Genomic DNA, 17,014 nt, shown 5'->3' on the forward strand with positions numbered 1-17,014 from the left:
TTGTAGAGAATCTCTTCTGTGGCCTCTCCAGTGTGAATGCATCCTTCTTGCAATGTGACAACTCAGACTGTACATGTTACTGCAAGTACAGCATGATTTCCTAATTCTTACATGTTCCACCCCATAGCACAAGCATACCATATGCCTTCTTCATCACCTTATCCAACTGTGTTGTCACTTTCAGAGAACTGTAGCTTGTACTCTTGTTCCTTTTATCAAGTGCCCTTCAATTTACTGTGGATGTCCTACTCTTATCTGACTTCTAATATGCAGCACCTCCCATTTTTCGATCTTAAACTCTCTGCCATTGCTCTGTCCAACTCTGCAGTCAGTCTAAGTGCTGATGGAGCCTATCTCGAACAGAACCAATTTTCATGTCATTCACAAATGTACTGATTTACAGTCACACTCCTACAGCCACATTCAAGTTGTTGATATATATCTCAAAGATCCGAGCACCAATCCATGCAACACTCTACAGGTCACAGACTTGCATCCCTTCAGTACGACCTGCCTCCTTTTGCCAAACTAGATTTGGATCCAATTAAGTAGTTTTAAGAGTACATGTGCTCTAACCTTCTGGAGCAGCCTCTCTGAAGAACTTGTCAAAGGCCTTACTAATGTCTATGTAAACAGCATCTACTGTCCTGCTCTCATCAATCCTTTGAGGTACCACTTCCAAAAAACAACTCAATCAAATTAGTCAGAATTTTCTATGCACGAAGCCATTGTGGCTGTTCCTAATCATTTCTAGTTTTTCCAGAAGCCCTTTGAGACTTCTTTGTCATTCAGTGACGCTTTGGCTGATCCAATTGCAATCTCAATATTGCTTTGTTTACTCCATCTCCATATCCCTTGGCAGAAATTAAATTTATTATTATTCAGAAACTGCTTTAGTTCTGGGGGCAAATACTTTCAGCATCCACCTTGTCAACCCTCTTCAGAATCTTTTATGTTTCAAACTCTCTTTTTTTCTATACTTAAATGATTATAAACCTGACTCCTTAATCTTTATTTGGCAATCCACTTATCCCAGGAATCAACCTAGTAAATAATTTTCGCAACCAATTATGTGTTTCCTGGCCTGCCAATTATTTCTTCCTGTTCTGTATTTCACAACTTTTACAAGAGCAGCAGTTACTGCCCAGCCCAGTTGCCTTTGGGAACGATGCGATGAGCTGCAAAGTGAACTGGGGCACTCTAATGCCTAGGTGTAGCTTTAGTGCTATTGGGTTTGGAGTTCTAAAAGTGAAAGCTAATTTTAACAGATGCTAAGAGAATTGTGGACAAGATGTCCAGATAAGAAAAGGGATCAAGCACAAGATTAACCATGATCTTATTTACAATAAGGAAAGTGGGAGGGTTCAGAGAGAAACTGCACATGATTAACCATGATCTTACTAATGATGGAACAAATACAACTTCTTTCGTACAACTGCTGAGAGTTGGAAAGTACTGAATATTGTGACTTAGCCTTCAACCTAATCTCTTACTGAGCTGAAATAGCATTCTTGCAATGTATGTAGTGAGTACCCAGTTTATAGAGCCCTTGTTTGTGTAAAAAGAGTCCAGTTTGTGTAAAAAGAGTGCTGAAATACAAGTGGTATATCCTTTCTGACCCTTTTCCTTTTTTCATTATGTTTATTGCTGCATTTGATGTATTATATATTCTTTTAGCCTTGTGCTTGTATGCATTTCCTGTCATCGGCTTCCAAGTTTGCAGAGCAGTTAAGTCTGTAAAACCTTTCTGTAGTGGTGCAATTATGCTGTGTCCATTTTTTGTTAACTGCTGACCAGCTTTACTTTTGGGAGGGAAATGTAATTTAGAAAAGCTGATTGCATTATGATCTCCCAGTGGCCACACACTTTAATTCCACGTCCCATTCCCATTTTGATATGTCTATCCACAGCCTCCTCTACTGTAAAGATGAAGCCACGCTCAGGTTGAAGGAACAACACCTTGTATTCCGTCTGGGTAGCCTCCAACCTGATGGCATGAACATTGACTTCTCTAACTTGGTTTATGCTCCTCCTCCCCTTCACACCCCATCCCTTATTTATTTATTTAATATATATTTTTAAATATATATTTTTATTTTCCCCCCTTAATTTCTCTCTCTTTTTTCTCCCTCTGTCCTTCTCACTGTAACTCCTTGCCTGCTCGCCACCCTCTGGGCTTCCCTCCCCACTTCTCTTTCTCCCCAGGCTTCGCATCCTATGATCCTCTCCCTTCTCCAGCCTGGTATCCCTTTTGCCAATCAACTTTCCAGCTCTTAGATCCACCTCTCCCCTCCTGTCTTCTCCTATCATTTTGGATCTCCCCCTCTCCCTCCCACTTCCAAATCTCTTACTGTCTCTTCTTTCAGTTAGTCCTGACGAAGGGTCCCTGCTCGAAACGTCGACTGTACCTCTTCCTATAGATTTGTGTGTGTTGCATTATTTTAAGGATGTTGCTCATATTTATATTGGGGATAGATCCATGCAGGATGTATTCTTGTTTATGCATGAAGTATAGAGTACATTTGGGGGTGAAGTTAATTTGGTTGTGATCTTTGAGGGCTATGTTTGGTTAATGCTAGAGGAGAGTTTTCATAGATTGTTCACTGTGCTTGTGTATTTTCCCCTGTGGACAGTTGTCCTTTTATAGATAATAAAGCAAAGTTGTTCTGATGTACTGATATCAGTATATGATGATTATTGATGAAAGTATGTTATTTTTTAATTAGCCTGGACACATGGAGACCCTCGGAAGGTGATCTATCCGACGGACAGTCGGGGGGAGTTCTGTGGTCAAATTGGAAGTAGGAATGAGTGAGTCCTCTTCATTTTGCTGGATATACAACTAGGCAGTCGCAGCTGGAGCTCACGCTCAGCAATTTAAAACTATAAGCCGAGACGGCCCTGTACCCCATGCTAATTTTATAGCAGGGAGATGTTTGCAATTCAAATACCTTGTTGGCAATCACTGTCAGTTATTGGAGAGAGGATGATTGCATGGACAAGGCAGCTCAGCAATTAACGTGGCTGGTGCCGCACCGTAGTGAAGAAAGAAAAGGGAATGCTTTATAAAATGAAGTGTGTGGGTGTGCAAAACATTGTGAGCAGCATGTAGGTGAGCTGGGGCAGGAGCACATTGAGCAGTTGAGCTGTTAATAATCGAATGTCAGTTTTCAGAATGTTGACTGATGGTCCGCTGCCAATGCTGTTTAACACTGACATTACAACCTTGATTTAGTTCACTTTTCTTTCCTGTTTTTTTTTCCCCAGACATAAACCATTTTTGTTTTACTTCAACATTCTCAAGTGTGCCAGCCCTCTGTCACTGTTGAAATTACAGTGCCCAACAACACAGGTGAGAAAATTGCTGCTTTCTAGGTGGAAGTAGCAAATTGTCACTGCCTTATAATTAAAGGATTAAACATTTTTACAGATATTATTCAATTACATTGGGTTGCCAACATGAAACTTCACCCAACCCTAGAAAGTTTGGTGGGAATTATAGAAACAGCTTTTTTTCTTTGTACTTAACCTAGGAATGTTTGTTGGAGGGAATTTTAACTTGTATCTACCCATTATACTGCAGACTATTTCCAATGTGAATCCATAGTCAAAGTCATCCAAGCTGTGTATTTATTATTTGTGCTAATAGGTATTTCTAGATGGTCAGCTTCCTGTTCCCTGATCCATGTATCTGATTAATATCAAGCAGTGTTTTATATAGTGTATACTTGCACAATATTACTTGTATCATTCAATATTATATTGATTGTGCAGAAACACAATCATTAAAATTAGAGCAACACACACAAAACACTGGTTTCAGCCCAAAACGTCGACTGTTCATTTCCCTCTATAGATATGGCCTGACCGGCTTTGTTCCTCCAGCATTTTGTGTGTATTGCTCAAGATCTCTAGCATCTGCAGAAGCTCTTGTAAGTCTGTTAAAAATTAGCAAAGGTCAGTATTCTAAATTTGAATATATCAGTTTTTGCATTCTCTCTGGGCCCAAAAACAAGTCATACTGAAGATCTGTATTTGACGAGTTCTGATGTTTGTACCAAGTACAGAACCACTGTATGTTGATGCTACAAACTTATTTGCAAAGTGTCTGGAATATTACCTGTACTTGGCTCATCTTATTGCCTTTGTTTTTTATTTTTGCAGACTTGTGTTAAAAAATGCCCAGAAAGTTTTGAAAGCTACCTCACTGTTTCCCGTTCCCGAGAGAAGTGGCGTAATTACATCCAGTACTGTAAACCAGGCTTTAATGATTCCAGCAAAGTGAGTTGAACTATTTTAACACGTCCTTTTTATGAGGTTTCTTTTTTGTTTCTAAAATGGTAAAATAGATCGACCACCACAAACTATCCTGAAAGTTACTGACTTTATCTGGATTGCTATTCTTGCTGCCGCAGGTGATTCTGAACTCTCCCTTGAATGAGTCCCTGCTTTGTACTGTCTCAGATGGTTTCCTAAGAGGCCAGTTTTTTTCCTATAAACCTGGGTAGTCAGTGACAGCAGTTACAGAATGATGAAGTATGGCAGTGCTCTGATTATCTGTACCTATTGGATAGAGTTTGGGTTAGGATTTTGGCTGATTTGATTTGTCCATAGCTAATGGTTTTGTCTCAGATGGAACCCCCAATGTGCTGATCTGCTTGGGGTAGATGATCATTCAGGAGTCAGGATGCTTTACAATAGCCCTCTAGCAGGTGTGGTTGGTCCACCTAGACTTCCTCCACTTCGTCAAGGTCCACACTTATGCTGTGGATTTATGTATGTTTTCTAGTCAGAGTGGATGTAGAGCTTCAGTTTTCAATTTAACAATATGTCTCACAGAAGGAAAGTACAATGTGCATAATACAAGCTTGTTAGTCAACATATTAAACCTCTGGTCACTCTTTGCCTTTCAGTCACCTGCAGAAGTATTACGAGATCAAGATTGTCCTACCTTCCTAACTCCCAGCAAGCCTTGTAAGTATTTAGAAGTTTGATTCTGCAGCTGCAAGAACTTGCCTTGAATTTCTTTAAATTTCTTTTAAACCAATCACGAAAACCAAAACAAGAGCATAGATTGGATTGGGTTGATTCTTAATGCAACTGTTGGTGTAAATTTAAATTTGCCGGACCAATAACCTCACCAGAAACAGTTCTTTATCCTTTTCACCAGATTATTTGTTTGAGCTCCGCTGGTGAGAGGCACAGAGCGAGTTCCTCTCCCCCAGGGGCTCGTATCGGACCTTTGTCTAACGTGCAGACACGTTACAATTTATAGAACTCGAAAGTCAAAGAGCACTTAATTCAACTGTTATTCCCACCAAGTCTGTTGGAGCAAAACTTAATTACTTAGATAAGAGGGTCCACAAAATCAAGGTTTTAATTACAGATGGATGTACTGTCCAGTCCTTGTCAGTTATTCCCTTTGCTAGGCCCTGACTTAATGACAGACAAATGTTCATTCCTGCCCTTGTCAGTGATTCCTCCCTTTCTCTAAACAAACGAGGGTACTTAGCTCAATTCATGCGAAACCTAAGGCAGGATGTGTGCGACTGATAAGCAGAACCCAATCCCCATAGGAGACATCTGCAAGGTCGTTAGTCTGAAACCACCCTCAGGCGGATCACTCAGAGCAGAATAAACAGGAGTTTGTATGCAATTTTAACCTGTTATTTACAAGAGTCCAAGAATCATTTCTTACTTCCCCAATATCCTTAAAACTTCATCACTGGAACTTCGATCAGCAGGATTTCTAATCTTCCAACCCTTACTTTAACCTCTTGTTCTGTGCAGTTATCGGGAGATGCTTCCCTGCCCTAGAAACCAGTAAAGGTGTGATTATGATCAACAACCAGACTAATTTTAATCTTGCCGATGGAGGAACTGTGAATGCCACGCAGCTACTGGAAGGAGCTAAGTTCGTAAACTTTCTTCATATTCTGATGTAACTTCTATGGTTCCGGGAGAATGTTAATATCAGGGTGAGAGAACACAAGAAAATAAGAGCAGGAGAAGGCCATCAGATCTCAAAATCTGCCATTCAGTATGATCCGTATGATCGTAACTAATCTATGCTGGCCTCAACTCCTCTTCTACACCTGTACCCCATCATCTTTAATTCACCAACCTTCAAATACTTATCTATCTACACTTCAAACATGTCTAATGATCTGGCCTCCACTACCTCCAGAAGGGCAGAGAATTCTAGAGATTCATTACGGGCTGAGGAAAAAGAAATTTCTGCAGTGTGTGCCTCAGTTTTAAATGATTAACCTTTTTATTTTGTAATGATATCCACTTGTTTGTGACTCTCCCACTTGTGAAGATGGGCACCTTTCTGCAGTAGTAAATTTATTAGTGTCAGTATTGATCTCTCCTATGTCACATAGACCATGGGTTAGGCACATGTTTAATTCTGTGGTTTCAAGTCAGATGTTCGTTGCTTTGTCATAGCAGTCTTCAGTCTGAGTCAGAAGATTGAGGGTTCAAAATCTATTCTTAGAATTAAGCACTTAATATAGTCTGGCATTGCATTATGACAATAGAGATGTTTTGAGTTACCAGAAGGAATTTCTTTGCTGTCCTTTCCATTGATGATCAATCAAGCAATGTTCTTGTTTGAGCAAATAATTGCCCACAGGGCAATGAAGGTTAAGTTAGTTCTTTTGGTGCAGGGTAACACAGTCTCTTTGCCCTATAGCTCTCCTTGGAGGACTGCTTAATGCCTGCATACATCACAATGACCTACCTTATTCAAAGTATCAGTTTACTTGTCATTAGGTGTCATTTCTCAAAATAGCTTGTTTAAAACTGCCCCAAGTGTGTAAACATGGCAGAGAAAGAGGGGGGAAAAAGTTCATTACTGGAACTTGAATTGTCTCTGAATCAGCATCCACACACAAAAGCCATTGTCCAACATGTTGTGATACTTGGTGTAGGAAAAGAGTGTGAATGGCATCCCCTGCCTTGCATACAGATGATGTTGACATTGATTATCATTAAGTGGGCAGCTAATTTTGCCCATAAATCATGTAGGGATGTTTTATCCACTGATCCAGTGGTCTTAGAGTTACGTGTTTTGTTTCCCTGGTACGAAGAGTTCCCAACAGATAGACTTTTGTTTTGCCACTTGATATCTTCAGGAATTCCTAGGCTGGACAAAAGCTCTCCTCACCCTCAGCATCAGCATCATTTCCTTAGGACACTTTCCTGCTTCTTCAAGGACCTCAACCCCACATTGCTTGGTTTGTCCACTTTCCCATGGTCCGTATGTTTGTGTTGTCATTTTAATATTGGTATGCACGATCTTTCTTTAAAAGGGGAGTAAATCGTATTCTTGAAGCCAGAGAGGTGGCGATGAAGATATTTGAAGATTACACCAAATCTTGGTACTGGATTTTGATGTAAGTAATTAACTCCTCCTTGTTCCTATTCAGCCTCTCCAGCTCCTTTTCCAGCCACTCTAGCTCCTTTCACACCCTCTTTAACTGAGCTTTTAGTCATCTGTCCTAGTATCTCCATAGGTGGCTTTGTGTTCTATTGGGTTCCTGTGATGCATCTGTTCTGTGTAATGTTTTAGTTGTTGTTGACTGATTTAATGCTATTTTTTTCCACAGTGGTCTGGTCATCGCACTGGTAATTAGTCTAATCTACGTTGTGTTGCTACGCTTCCTTGCCACAGTAATGGTGTGGCTATCCATTCTGCTGGTCATTGCTGCTCTCGGCTATGGTATGTTACCAGTTCGGACCTGAGGTCAAAGTTGCCACTCTCCTTCAAAGGTCACCAGGGAGCAAATTTTTAAGTGACTATTAGCAGGCATTTAAAGAAACATGAGCTGGGGGCTAGAATAGTGGGCTTGTTGTGGGATGTGTGAACCGGGGGAATAGGTATGGACCACAGTGCAATACCTGAGTCTAGAGACCAGACTGTGTTATCTGTTTAACCTCTGAATTTGGCCTCATACCCTGCCTGGCCTAAGAAAATGAAACTTAGCAAGGAAATACTGACTTGGGACATTGGTGAGATTTGGCTGTGTTTTCTCCTTTCAGATTGCCCAATTGCTCTTAGTGTATATATATGTATTTTGGAATTTGTGGAAACTGTTTTAAGAAACTGACCACAAGCAAGAATTAGTGGGGAACTGGAAGCTGGTAACAGGAAAACAAACTAATTTCTCAAATATTTGGATCTGGTACATCAATTAATAATTTTCCTCTTGTAGGGATTTATCATTGTTACATGGAATATACAAGTTTGAAAGGCATTCAAGGTTCTGATGTCACCATCAAAGACCTGGGTTTTCAGACTGACCTACGTGTGTACCTACACCTACGGCAGACATGGCTGGCATTCAGTGAGTAGTAGTGCATTGGACCACATTGCTGGTTTCAATTACTGTATATCTGACTGTGATTCCACCTTCTCAACATTCCCACTCCACAGGGAGTTTTGAGAGTTTGGAGATTATATCAGCTTGATGTTAATGCATTGCTCTTTAGCCGGACTTCAGTGATGCTGAACGGTTCTCAGGAACAATGCTGTGAACATAACTTAGGACAGAAATAGTTGGAGGTTATGATTATTGGTTTATTATTATCATTACATGTACAAAATGCAGTGAAAAGCTCATCTTGCATACTGTTCATACAAATCGAGTCATAACACAAGGTAAAACAATAACAATACAGAATAAAATGTAAAAGCTACAGAGAAACTTTGACCCGCTATCATCTGCAAACTTGTAAATGGAGTTGGAACAGAATCTATCCACCTCCATGAATGCATAAGGAATAGAATGGGGAACTGAGTGCACAACCTTGTTGAGTAGCAGTGTTTACAATTATCGTGGCAGAGGTATTGCTGTCTATCCTCATTGATTAATTGTCAGTCAGGAAGTCAAGTATCCAGTTGCAGAGGGAGGTGTTGACTCCCATGGTCCAGAGTTTGGTGTTGATTATGATATTTTGAGAGAACGTTATGTGCTTTAGGCTTTAAACAATTCTGATTGAACAACGTTTGAAGAAACCGTAATGAGAAGCATAGCCTTATTTCCTGAGATCAATGGTTTCTTGCCTCAGCTGTGTAACTTATGTGGAAATATGCACTGAGTTAATTGGAGGTCCTTGAGAAAAGAGGCTGATTATCTTTCACACCGATTCCATGGATTTTGACTTGGCCTGAGGACTCACAAATTGCATATGGGTGGTAGAAGTTGCTTGCTATATGCGAAGAGTGAGTAGCTTAGATGGTGTCCTCCTGCCATTCACGTGGGGCTTCTGTGTATCATAGATTCCAGGTTTACAAACCTATCCCAAATGGTTCTTCTTAACTTTGAACAGTCATGGCTGAAATGATTTGGTTAAGATTTTTTTTTGTTCATCTGGCATTCTGTTGCTGTGGTGGGACTTGGAATAGAGTGCCTATTTCTAAAGTCTACTGTTGGACCGTCAAATGATGTGGCCTGCCCACTGGAGTCATCTGAGTCCAATAAGGCCATTGTTGCTCAGAGAGCAGAAAGCATAGGAAGAGGTCTTTCAGCTTGTCACCATCAGGTACCCATTCATGCTAATGCCATTTGGATAGGGATGTTGTTTTGCTGTTTCTGCCTGTAGATTGACAGGATGTTGGAGGAGTCACACTAGTCACTATGCAAAGCTTTTCTTACAAAAAAAAAATTTACAAATGTGGCACCTGCTCTGTAAATCTGTTCGTGGATTGGTTGCTGATGGTGTGCATAAGATTTTTTTTCAATATCTTTGTTATTTCTCTGCCAGTTTTAATAATATTTTAATTTTAAATCTAGAAGTATTGTAGTAAAGTAATGGGATAAATTATTTCCATTGTATGGTTCAAGTGTGTCTTGATTTGTCCTGGGGATTGTGGATGGCTCGCCCTCAGTATTTTCTTCATTTAAAAAAAAATCAGCTGACTTTAATTTCCTAACTTACAGATTTAGTCTCATAACTTGTAAGCATTTCAGTTAGTTCAGATTCACCAAAATTTAATTTTCATTAACAAATATTTAGTGTAATTGAATTGCAAATGTCAGCTGCCTTTTTCTTATATCTGGGAAATAGTGCTTTTTGCAGCCTCCCTTGAAAGGCAGGCTTCAATCTGCTCTCCATCAAACAGGAATATTGTTTGGAAATGAAAATTACAGTGAACATTGTTAAACAGAGGAGGCTTGTGTGCATCAAAGTGCTTTTTCTGGATGAGAAACTATTAAAACCAGTGTTTGTATTTCTGAACTATATCTTTCAGTTTTGAGTTAGGCATTTACTGCTCCCTTTTTTCTGTTGCAGTGATCATTCTGATCATCGTTGAAATTATCATCATTCTCATGTTAATATTCTTACGGAAAAGAATTGCTGTTGCAATCGCCTTGATCAAGGAAGCAAGCAGGTAAGATTGTAATTATGGAGAAGGTGGGTTTTGGAAGTGGAGAGTGGATTTTGTGTGGAATGAAGAAATCACAGAGCGGTTAAAGTAATTGGGGTTTCCTGATTCGTTTAAAGAAGTAGATGACTTTGTCATGTTTATTTTGTTAATGTTGATTACTCAAACTTCCCTGGAGATGGAGTGGAGCATGGCAGAGTGTTAAAGCAGGTTGTGGAGACTAAACAGGTAGAGGTACAGGGGTGGTTAGTGGCAGGGACTTTAACTCCTATGATACCTTCTCCATTCCTCTATTACTACCAGCATGTCACTTCTTTTGAAGAGATCTCCCCAGGTAAATGCATCAAAAACAATATCTGCCTTTCTATCCTAAATATTCTCGCTTCCTACTACAGTAAACAAAGTGCTGGAGGATGTCAAAGACGTCAGGCAGCCTCTCTGGAGGGAAACCATGCCCGCACCTGTTCTGCTTGTTTGATCTTACTTGGTCTTTAATCTCTTTTTTTTCAGCTATAAAGTTATTAACCTGAAATACAGTGGATTGTGGTTAATTGGGACACATTGGAACCAGTATATTTTGACCCAATTAAGCAGCTGCACTGATAAGCTGAAGTTTCATGGAAATAGTTAAAAAGGTATATTGTAAAATGACACACTACAATTTAACTGAGCAACAAATTATGTGTTTCAATGAAACAGAACAAATCGGAGCACTACCAATGATAATACAGTTCTATAAAACTATATTAGTTCAAAGAACATTTATCATCAAAGTATGTGTAAATTATACAACCTTTAGATTCATCTCCTTACAGGTAGCCACAAAACAAGAAACCCTAAAGAGCCCATTTAAAAGAAAGATTAACAAACACTGAATGCGCAGAGGGGGTGGAAAAATCACATATCGTGTAAACAATAAAAGTAAGCAAACGGCATTCAGATGAAATTGAGTCAGTAGCAGCTGGAGCAGGCCAATAGCCTCACTCTCACTTCATTACACGGAGCAAATTGTCAAGGAGCTGGCAGACACAGAGCCTGGAGCAGCCAGAACAGGCCTCAGCCTGTGCCGTGGAGACTGGAGTAAACATCGTGGAGCAGCGAACAGAACTGACCTGACCCACGTCTCTGGTCCGAACACATTGCCTTTTCATCCATCCAGCTCTGTGTTTAAATCAGCCAAACATCAGGTGTTCCTCGCTGTAGGACCCAGGCCCTGTTGCATTGATATGCTCTGAGTCTGGACCTCGCCACCATGTTTAAGCCTGGACTTGACCTCTCCAAATTGGTCTGGCGCTTAGGTCGATCAGACCTTCTCTTGGTTTAGATGGTTGGGCTCTGAAACGTCTTCACTGACTTTTCTCCACTTCGCATGCCCTGACTCTGTCTCAACCATGCCTTGACCTCGCTCCGATCATTTCTCCTTGAACATACCTCAACCTTACTCTGACTTTGCATCGCACCCGCATGCCTCGACCCTCACTTGCCTCTTCATTGTTTGCAATGATCATTACCATTACTTTCCACAAAAAAAGTGTTAATAAGTATTTAGTTGTATTTCTTGCTTTATGAACTGCCAGTAAGTTGTCACCCATCCTCAGCAGCCCAATCTTAAACTGGAATTTTAATAGTTGTTGATGGAGGAATTCATCCGGTGTATGCTGCTGTGCATGGTGTGTCCAGGAGGGGTAGCACATCTGGTAAAGGCACTTACTGATTCCATTCTGAGGCAGCTCTCACTTGTGGCTCCATGTAGCTACTTGCATGTGACAGTGGCCACACCCCAGAACACTGCTTGGTTAAACCAGGTGAGGGTAGCCGGCAGGCCTCGTCCGCTGGTGAAATAGGGACATACCTATCCTAGCAAGTGAAGTCAGCTTTGGCGGACTGGACGGATGAGATCAACAGTGAGATCCAGTGGCCAAGAAGGAGGTTCTGCAAAGTTTTTTTGGAGAGTGAAGGGCACGATAATGCATGGTTATCGACTGCAATGAAGGAAGACCCCCAGATTGTGACAACTACTTATACCACTGGATTTGGACTTCTGAGGTCATGCCAGTGCAACAGCTTTTCCACTTTAAAAACTCTCCCATACAGGTTTCATTGTCATTGTTGGATACGACGGATAACCAATACACTGCTGTTTTAATTCCCATTCACATTCCTGTTCCAATGTGTCGGTCCACGGCCTCCTCTTGTGCCAAGATGAGGCCACCTGCAGGGTGGAAGAATTAACACCTTATATTCTGTCTGGGTAGTCTCTGAATTTCTTAACCAATTTCCCCCGGGATTAATAAAGTATGACAATGACTATGACTATGAATATCGATTTCTCCTTCTAGTAAACTAATTCCACCCCCGCACCCCCCCCCCAAGTTCCCTGCTCTGACCTTTTACCTCTTACATGGCTATCACTTTTCCCTGGGTCCCCTGCTCCTTCCCTTTCTCCTGTTATCCACTCTCCTCTCCTGTCAGACTCCTTCCCCAGCCCTTGATCTTTCCCACACACCTGGCTTCACCTATCACTTTTCTGGCTAGCCTCCTTCCCCTCACTCGCCAACCTTTCTATTCAGGTGTCTTTCTCTTCCCCCTTCCTCTTCAGTCCTGATGAAGGGTCTCGGCACAAAACATTGACTATCTATTCATTTCCATAGATGCTGCCTGACCTACTGAGTTTCTCCAGCATTTTATATGTTTTGCATGGTATTTCCAGCACCTGGAGACTCTCTCATATTTATACTGCTGTGTCCTTCTGATTGACTGTAAATGAACAAAATTGGCACAGACACCTAGCTCAGACAATGGACTGCCTTCATTGCTTTTGACGATTCCATCCTCCAAATGTTCACTTTCATGGTAACGTTCAAGATTCTTTGTAGTCCCTAACTTACTGAAGTAGTGAAATTGTTTCATTTTCACTCTGCTGGTTATTGCTGGCATCTCCAAGCCTGAATGCTGAAACTGCAGTGAGCAAAACAGTTCTAAATTAAAACATTCTAAATTGTTTTGTTGCTCATGTCTTGCCAGCTCTCAGTGACAAAAGAAAATCACTGCTTTTTGAACACAAACACACACAAATTATATTGTTTAAAAACTGTTAGCTCTAAGTATGGTGTAGTGTCTACAAGCACACAAGTTCACACAACTGACGCTGGTTAGAAACTGTTTGGCAACAGTCTCCTGTCCCAATTAAGTAGTATAGTGTCCCAAATAAACAAAGGGGATCCCAGCTTTTTTCTCAGTTACTTCTTGTTCTTCAAGAGTTGTCCCAAACAAGTGATTGCCCCAATTAACCGATGGATTCTGGTTAGTTAGTCCATTGTGCTTCCATTTTCTTTCTCCTTGGTTTCTGCCTTATTTGCTGGGGGGTTTTAGGAGCTAGGGCTAATTCCATTACTGTGCAGTGAATGCTGTCTGCACTAGTCACAGTCTTTGACCCAGATGCAGGGAATGTGAGCTTAAGCAACATGAGGGAAAGAAGTTTGGATTTAAAACACTTGCATGTTTTAATATTGTCTGCATTCTCTTTCCACAGAGCCGTTGGATACATAATGTCCTCTCTTCTCTTTCCACTTGTCACTTTTGCCTTGCTGTTATTCTGCATAGCTTACTGGGCCATAACAGCTGTGTATCCTTTGACGTAAACAAATTGCCCCAGATTATTTTTATTAGATTAGATTTCTTCCTACCATTTATATCAGTTCACCTTAAACTATAACCTTTAATATATTCAGTTTAAGGGAGAAAAGAATGGATCCAAGGTTAGCATTTTAAACTTAAATAAGGCAATTGTAAGGCCATGAAAAACCAAGGTTTTTCCCAAATCAAGTTAAGGGATGCAAACAAGAGAAAATCTGTAGACGCTGAAAATCCATGCAACACTCATAAAATGCTGGAGAAACTCATTAGGCCAGGCAGCATCTACAGAAAAGAGTACATTTGATGTTTCGGGCCAAGACCCTTCAGCAGGACTGGAGAAAAAAAGATGGACTTTTTTTTATCTCCAGTTCTGATGAAGGGTCTCGGCCCAAAATGTCAAGTGTACTCTTTTCCATAGATGCTGCCTTGCCTGCTGAGTTCCTCCAGCATTTTGTTTGTGAAGTTAAGGGATTGGTCAGTCAAGAAGTGTGACAGATATTAGAGAGAATATTTTTAGAACAGATAGGATAGATACATTCCAAGAAGTCAGAAAAAGTCAAGAGAGGACACACTATCCACGGTTAACTGAAAGATAGTGTCAATTCAAAAAAACATTTAATTTGCATTATTCTCAATCTGAGTCTCAGCCTGGAAAGGGTCCTGACTGTGTGGAAAACATCATGTGTGGCCCAGTACCCAAGAAGGGCCAACAAACGTCTTGAATGACTACCGTACAGTAGCCCTGACCTCACAGATCATGAAGACCCAAAAGAGGCTGGTTCTGGCTAACCTCTGATCCCTGGTCAAATCAGCCCGCGATCCTTGCAGTTTGCCTACCAGGAGCACATTGGAGTCAACGATGCTGGGCAGGGCCTGCTCCCATTTGGATAAGCGGGGCAGCACTGTGAGGCATGTTTTTTGATTTCTCAAGTGCCTTCAATACAGTCATGCTGGGGGGAAAGCTCCATTCAATGCAGATTGGCACTTCCATTGTATCCTGGGTAATGGACTACCTGACTGGCAGACCATTGTTTGTGCAGCTTCAGAGCTGTGTCAGACATGGTTCTAAGCAGCGCTGGGACCCCATAGGGTCTGTACTGGCTCCCGTCCTGTATACCTCAGACTCTAGATACAACACTGAGTCGTGTCATCTGTAGAAATTTTCTGATGACTCAGCAATAGTTGGGTGTATAATGGGAGGATGGATACGGGGCCCTGCTGGAAGACTTTGTCAAATGGTGCAAGCTAAATCATCTGCAGCTCAACATCAGTAAGATGAAGGAGATGGTGAAGGGCTCTAGGAAGACTAAGCCTGCATTGATAGTGAGGACCTACAAGTACCTGGATGACAGACTTGGGTGGAGCACCAGCACAGAGGCTGTGTACACGAAGGGCCAGAGTTGCCTGTACTTACTGTGGTCCTTTGTAGGATGCCGGCCTCTCCTTCACATGCTCTACCAGTTTGCTGTTGCCAATACAATCTTCTATGTGGTGGTGTGCTGGAGCAATGGCATCAACATGGGTGATGCCAACAGGCTCAATAAACTGATTAATAAGGCTGGCTCTGTTATAGGAGTTATAAACTGGACACGCTGGAGGCTGTGGTAGAACAAAGGACCCTATGGAAAGGACTGGCAATTCTGGATAATGTTTCTCATCCTCTGCATGCCACTGTAGCTGAACAGAGGAGCACTTTTAGTAATAGACTAAGACAACTGCACTGCTCCAAAGAGCACTAAATGAGGTCATTCTTGCCTTTGGCCATTTATAGCCGGGGAAGTGATGACCCCCTCCTGTTAGAATATTTGAGATAACTTGTATTTTATTCTTTTTTACTTCTCTTCTAATATTTGTGTATCTGTGCACTTGTAGTGCTACTGTGGTACTTTGGGGTCAATAACGTATCAATCTGATCTAATCTACACAGCTGACAAGGTAGAATAAAGCACAAAGATGACTAAAAGATTAATAACAATGGAAAAGTAAGAAAGGGAAGATTAGCAGAATACTGAACAAAATAGAAGCCTAAAATCAGATAGGAGGTTTATGGATTATTTTTTAAAAGATTGTAAATGTTAGGCTGTTGGAAAGAAAATTAATAATGCAAAATAAAGAAAGGGCAAAAGAGCTAAACAGGTATTTTGCACAAGTCCACGACAGAGAATACAGAGGCTTGATATATTTGTTGCTGAAGACAATATTATATATATGATACCTACATTTCAATACAGTTAACAAATTGTTCACAAAACAATCCAGGCTACAGTACCCTGTAAGTAAAGAGAATGGTAGAAATATTTAGCAGGTCAGACAGCATTAATGAAGAGAGCAGCTGCTAATGTTGCAGGTCAATGCCCTTTCATTTGAATTGAGAAAAGATAGAAATAAAGTTTCAGAGGAAAGGGCAAGGTGGAGAGAAATAAGAGATGCCTGTGATTTTAGGAGCAGACTTTTGGGTAGGTGTTCTAAAAGGCTTGGAGTGATGTTGAGCCTGTTAGACTCATTTCAGGAGAAAGGTAGGAAAGATTCATGTTGGCATTCACCACCGATTCTCAGATTTCTACCAGTTCATGGTAATGCTGAGGAAATTTGACAATGTTTTTGTCTCCATTTGGACTCGCTCTCAATCCTTCAGAACTCTGCCAAGCCTGATCTAGCAGCAGGAACAGCAGCTTGGGGGACATAAGTGCACCCATGAGGTCCGAGGTCTCTTTGTCTTTTTAAGGTTTTGGAGGTCACAAAGAGACCAGCAAACTAGGCAAAAACAGATGCACAGATCGCTGGTGCTATGAGAATGCAGTGTGAATACTCAATGATTCTCACTTGGATATCAATCTCCTCTATCATCAGTGACTCTTAGTCCTGTTCCCACCAGTACACCCAGGTCTTCATCCCCAAAGGTACTGTGAAGTCTAGTGTCAAGGCATCAAGGGCATAAACTCACTGTGATTAGTCTTCATCTTTCATTCGCTCATATTGCTTAAC

The 17,014-nt window shown here is 41.0% G+C and overlaps 1 protein-coding gene across 3 annotated transcripts in view; it reads left to right on the forward strand.

Annotated features, from left to right (window-relative positions):
• slc44a2 (solute carrier family 44 member 2 (CTL2 blood group)) overlaps window positions 1-17,014 on the forward strand; it is a 90,999-nt gene that overhangs the window by 42,870 nt on the left and 31,115 nt on the right. For all 3 annotated transcript variants that reach the window (XM_063036105.1, XM_063036103.1, XM_063036104.1), the window contains exons 4-13: window positions 2,727-2,811; window positions 3,268-3,352; window positions 4,165-4,281; window positions 4,914-4,974; window positions 5,791-5,914; window positions 7,317-7,400; window positions 7,614-7,726; window positions 8,220-8,351; window positions 10,300-10,399; window positions 13,926-14,018. In XM_063036105.1, the coding sequence (XP_062892175.1) occupies window positions 2,727-2,811; window positions 3,268-3,352; window positions 4,165-4,281; window positions 4,914-4,974; window positions 5,791-5,914; window positions 7,317-7,400; window positions 7,614-7,726; window positions 8,220-8,351; window positions 10,300-10,399; window positions 13,926-14,018 (994 nt within the window). The remainder of the gene's footprint in view (window positions 1-2,726; window positions 2,812-3,267; window positions 3,353-4,164; window positions 4,282-4,913; window positions 4,975-5,790; window positions 5,915-7,316; window positions 7,401-7,613; window positions 7,727-8,219; window positions 8,352-10,299; window positions 10,400-13,925; window positions 14,019-17,014) is intronic.

This window comes from Mobula hypostoma, chromosome 29 (assembly GCF_963921235.1).
Source record: "Mobula hypostoma chromosome 29, sMobHyp1.1, whole genome shotgun sequence".
Classification (NCBI taxonomy): Eukaryota; Metazoa; Chordata; class Chondrichthyes; order Myliobatiformes; family Myliobatidae; genus Mobula; species Mobula hypostoma.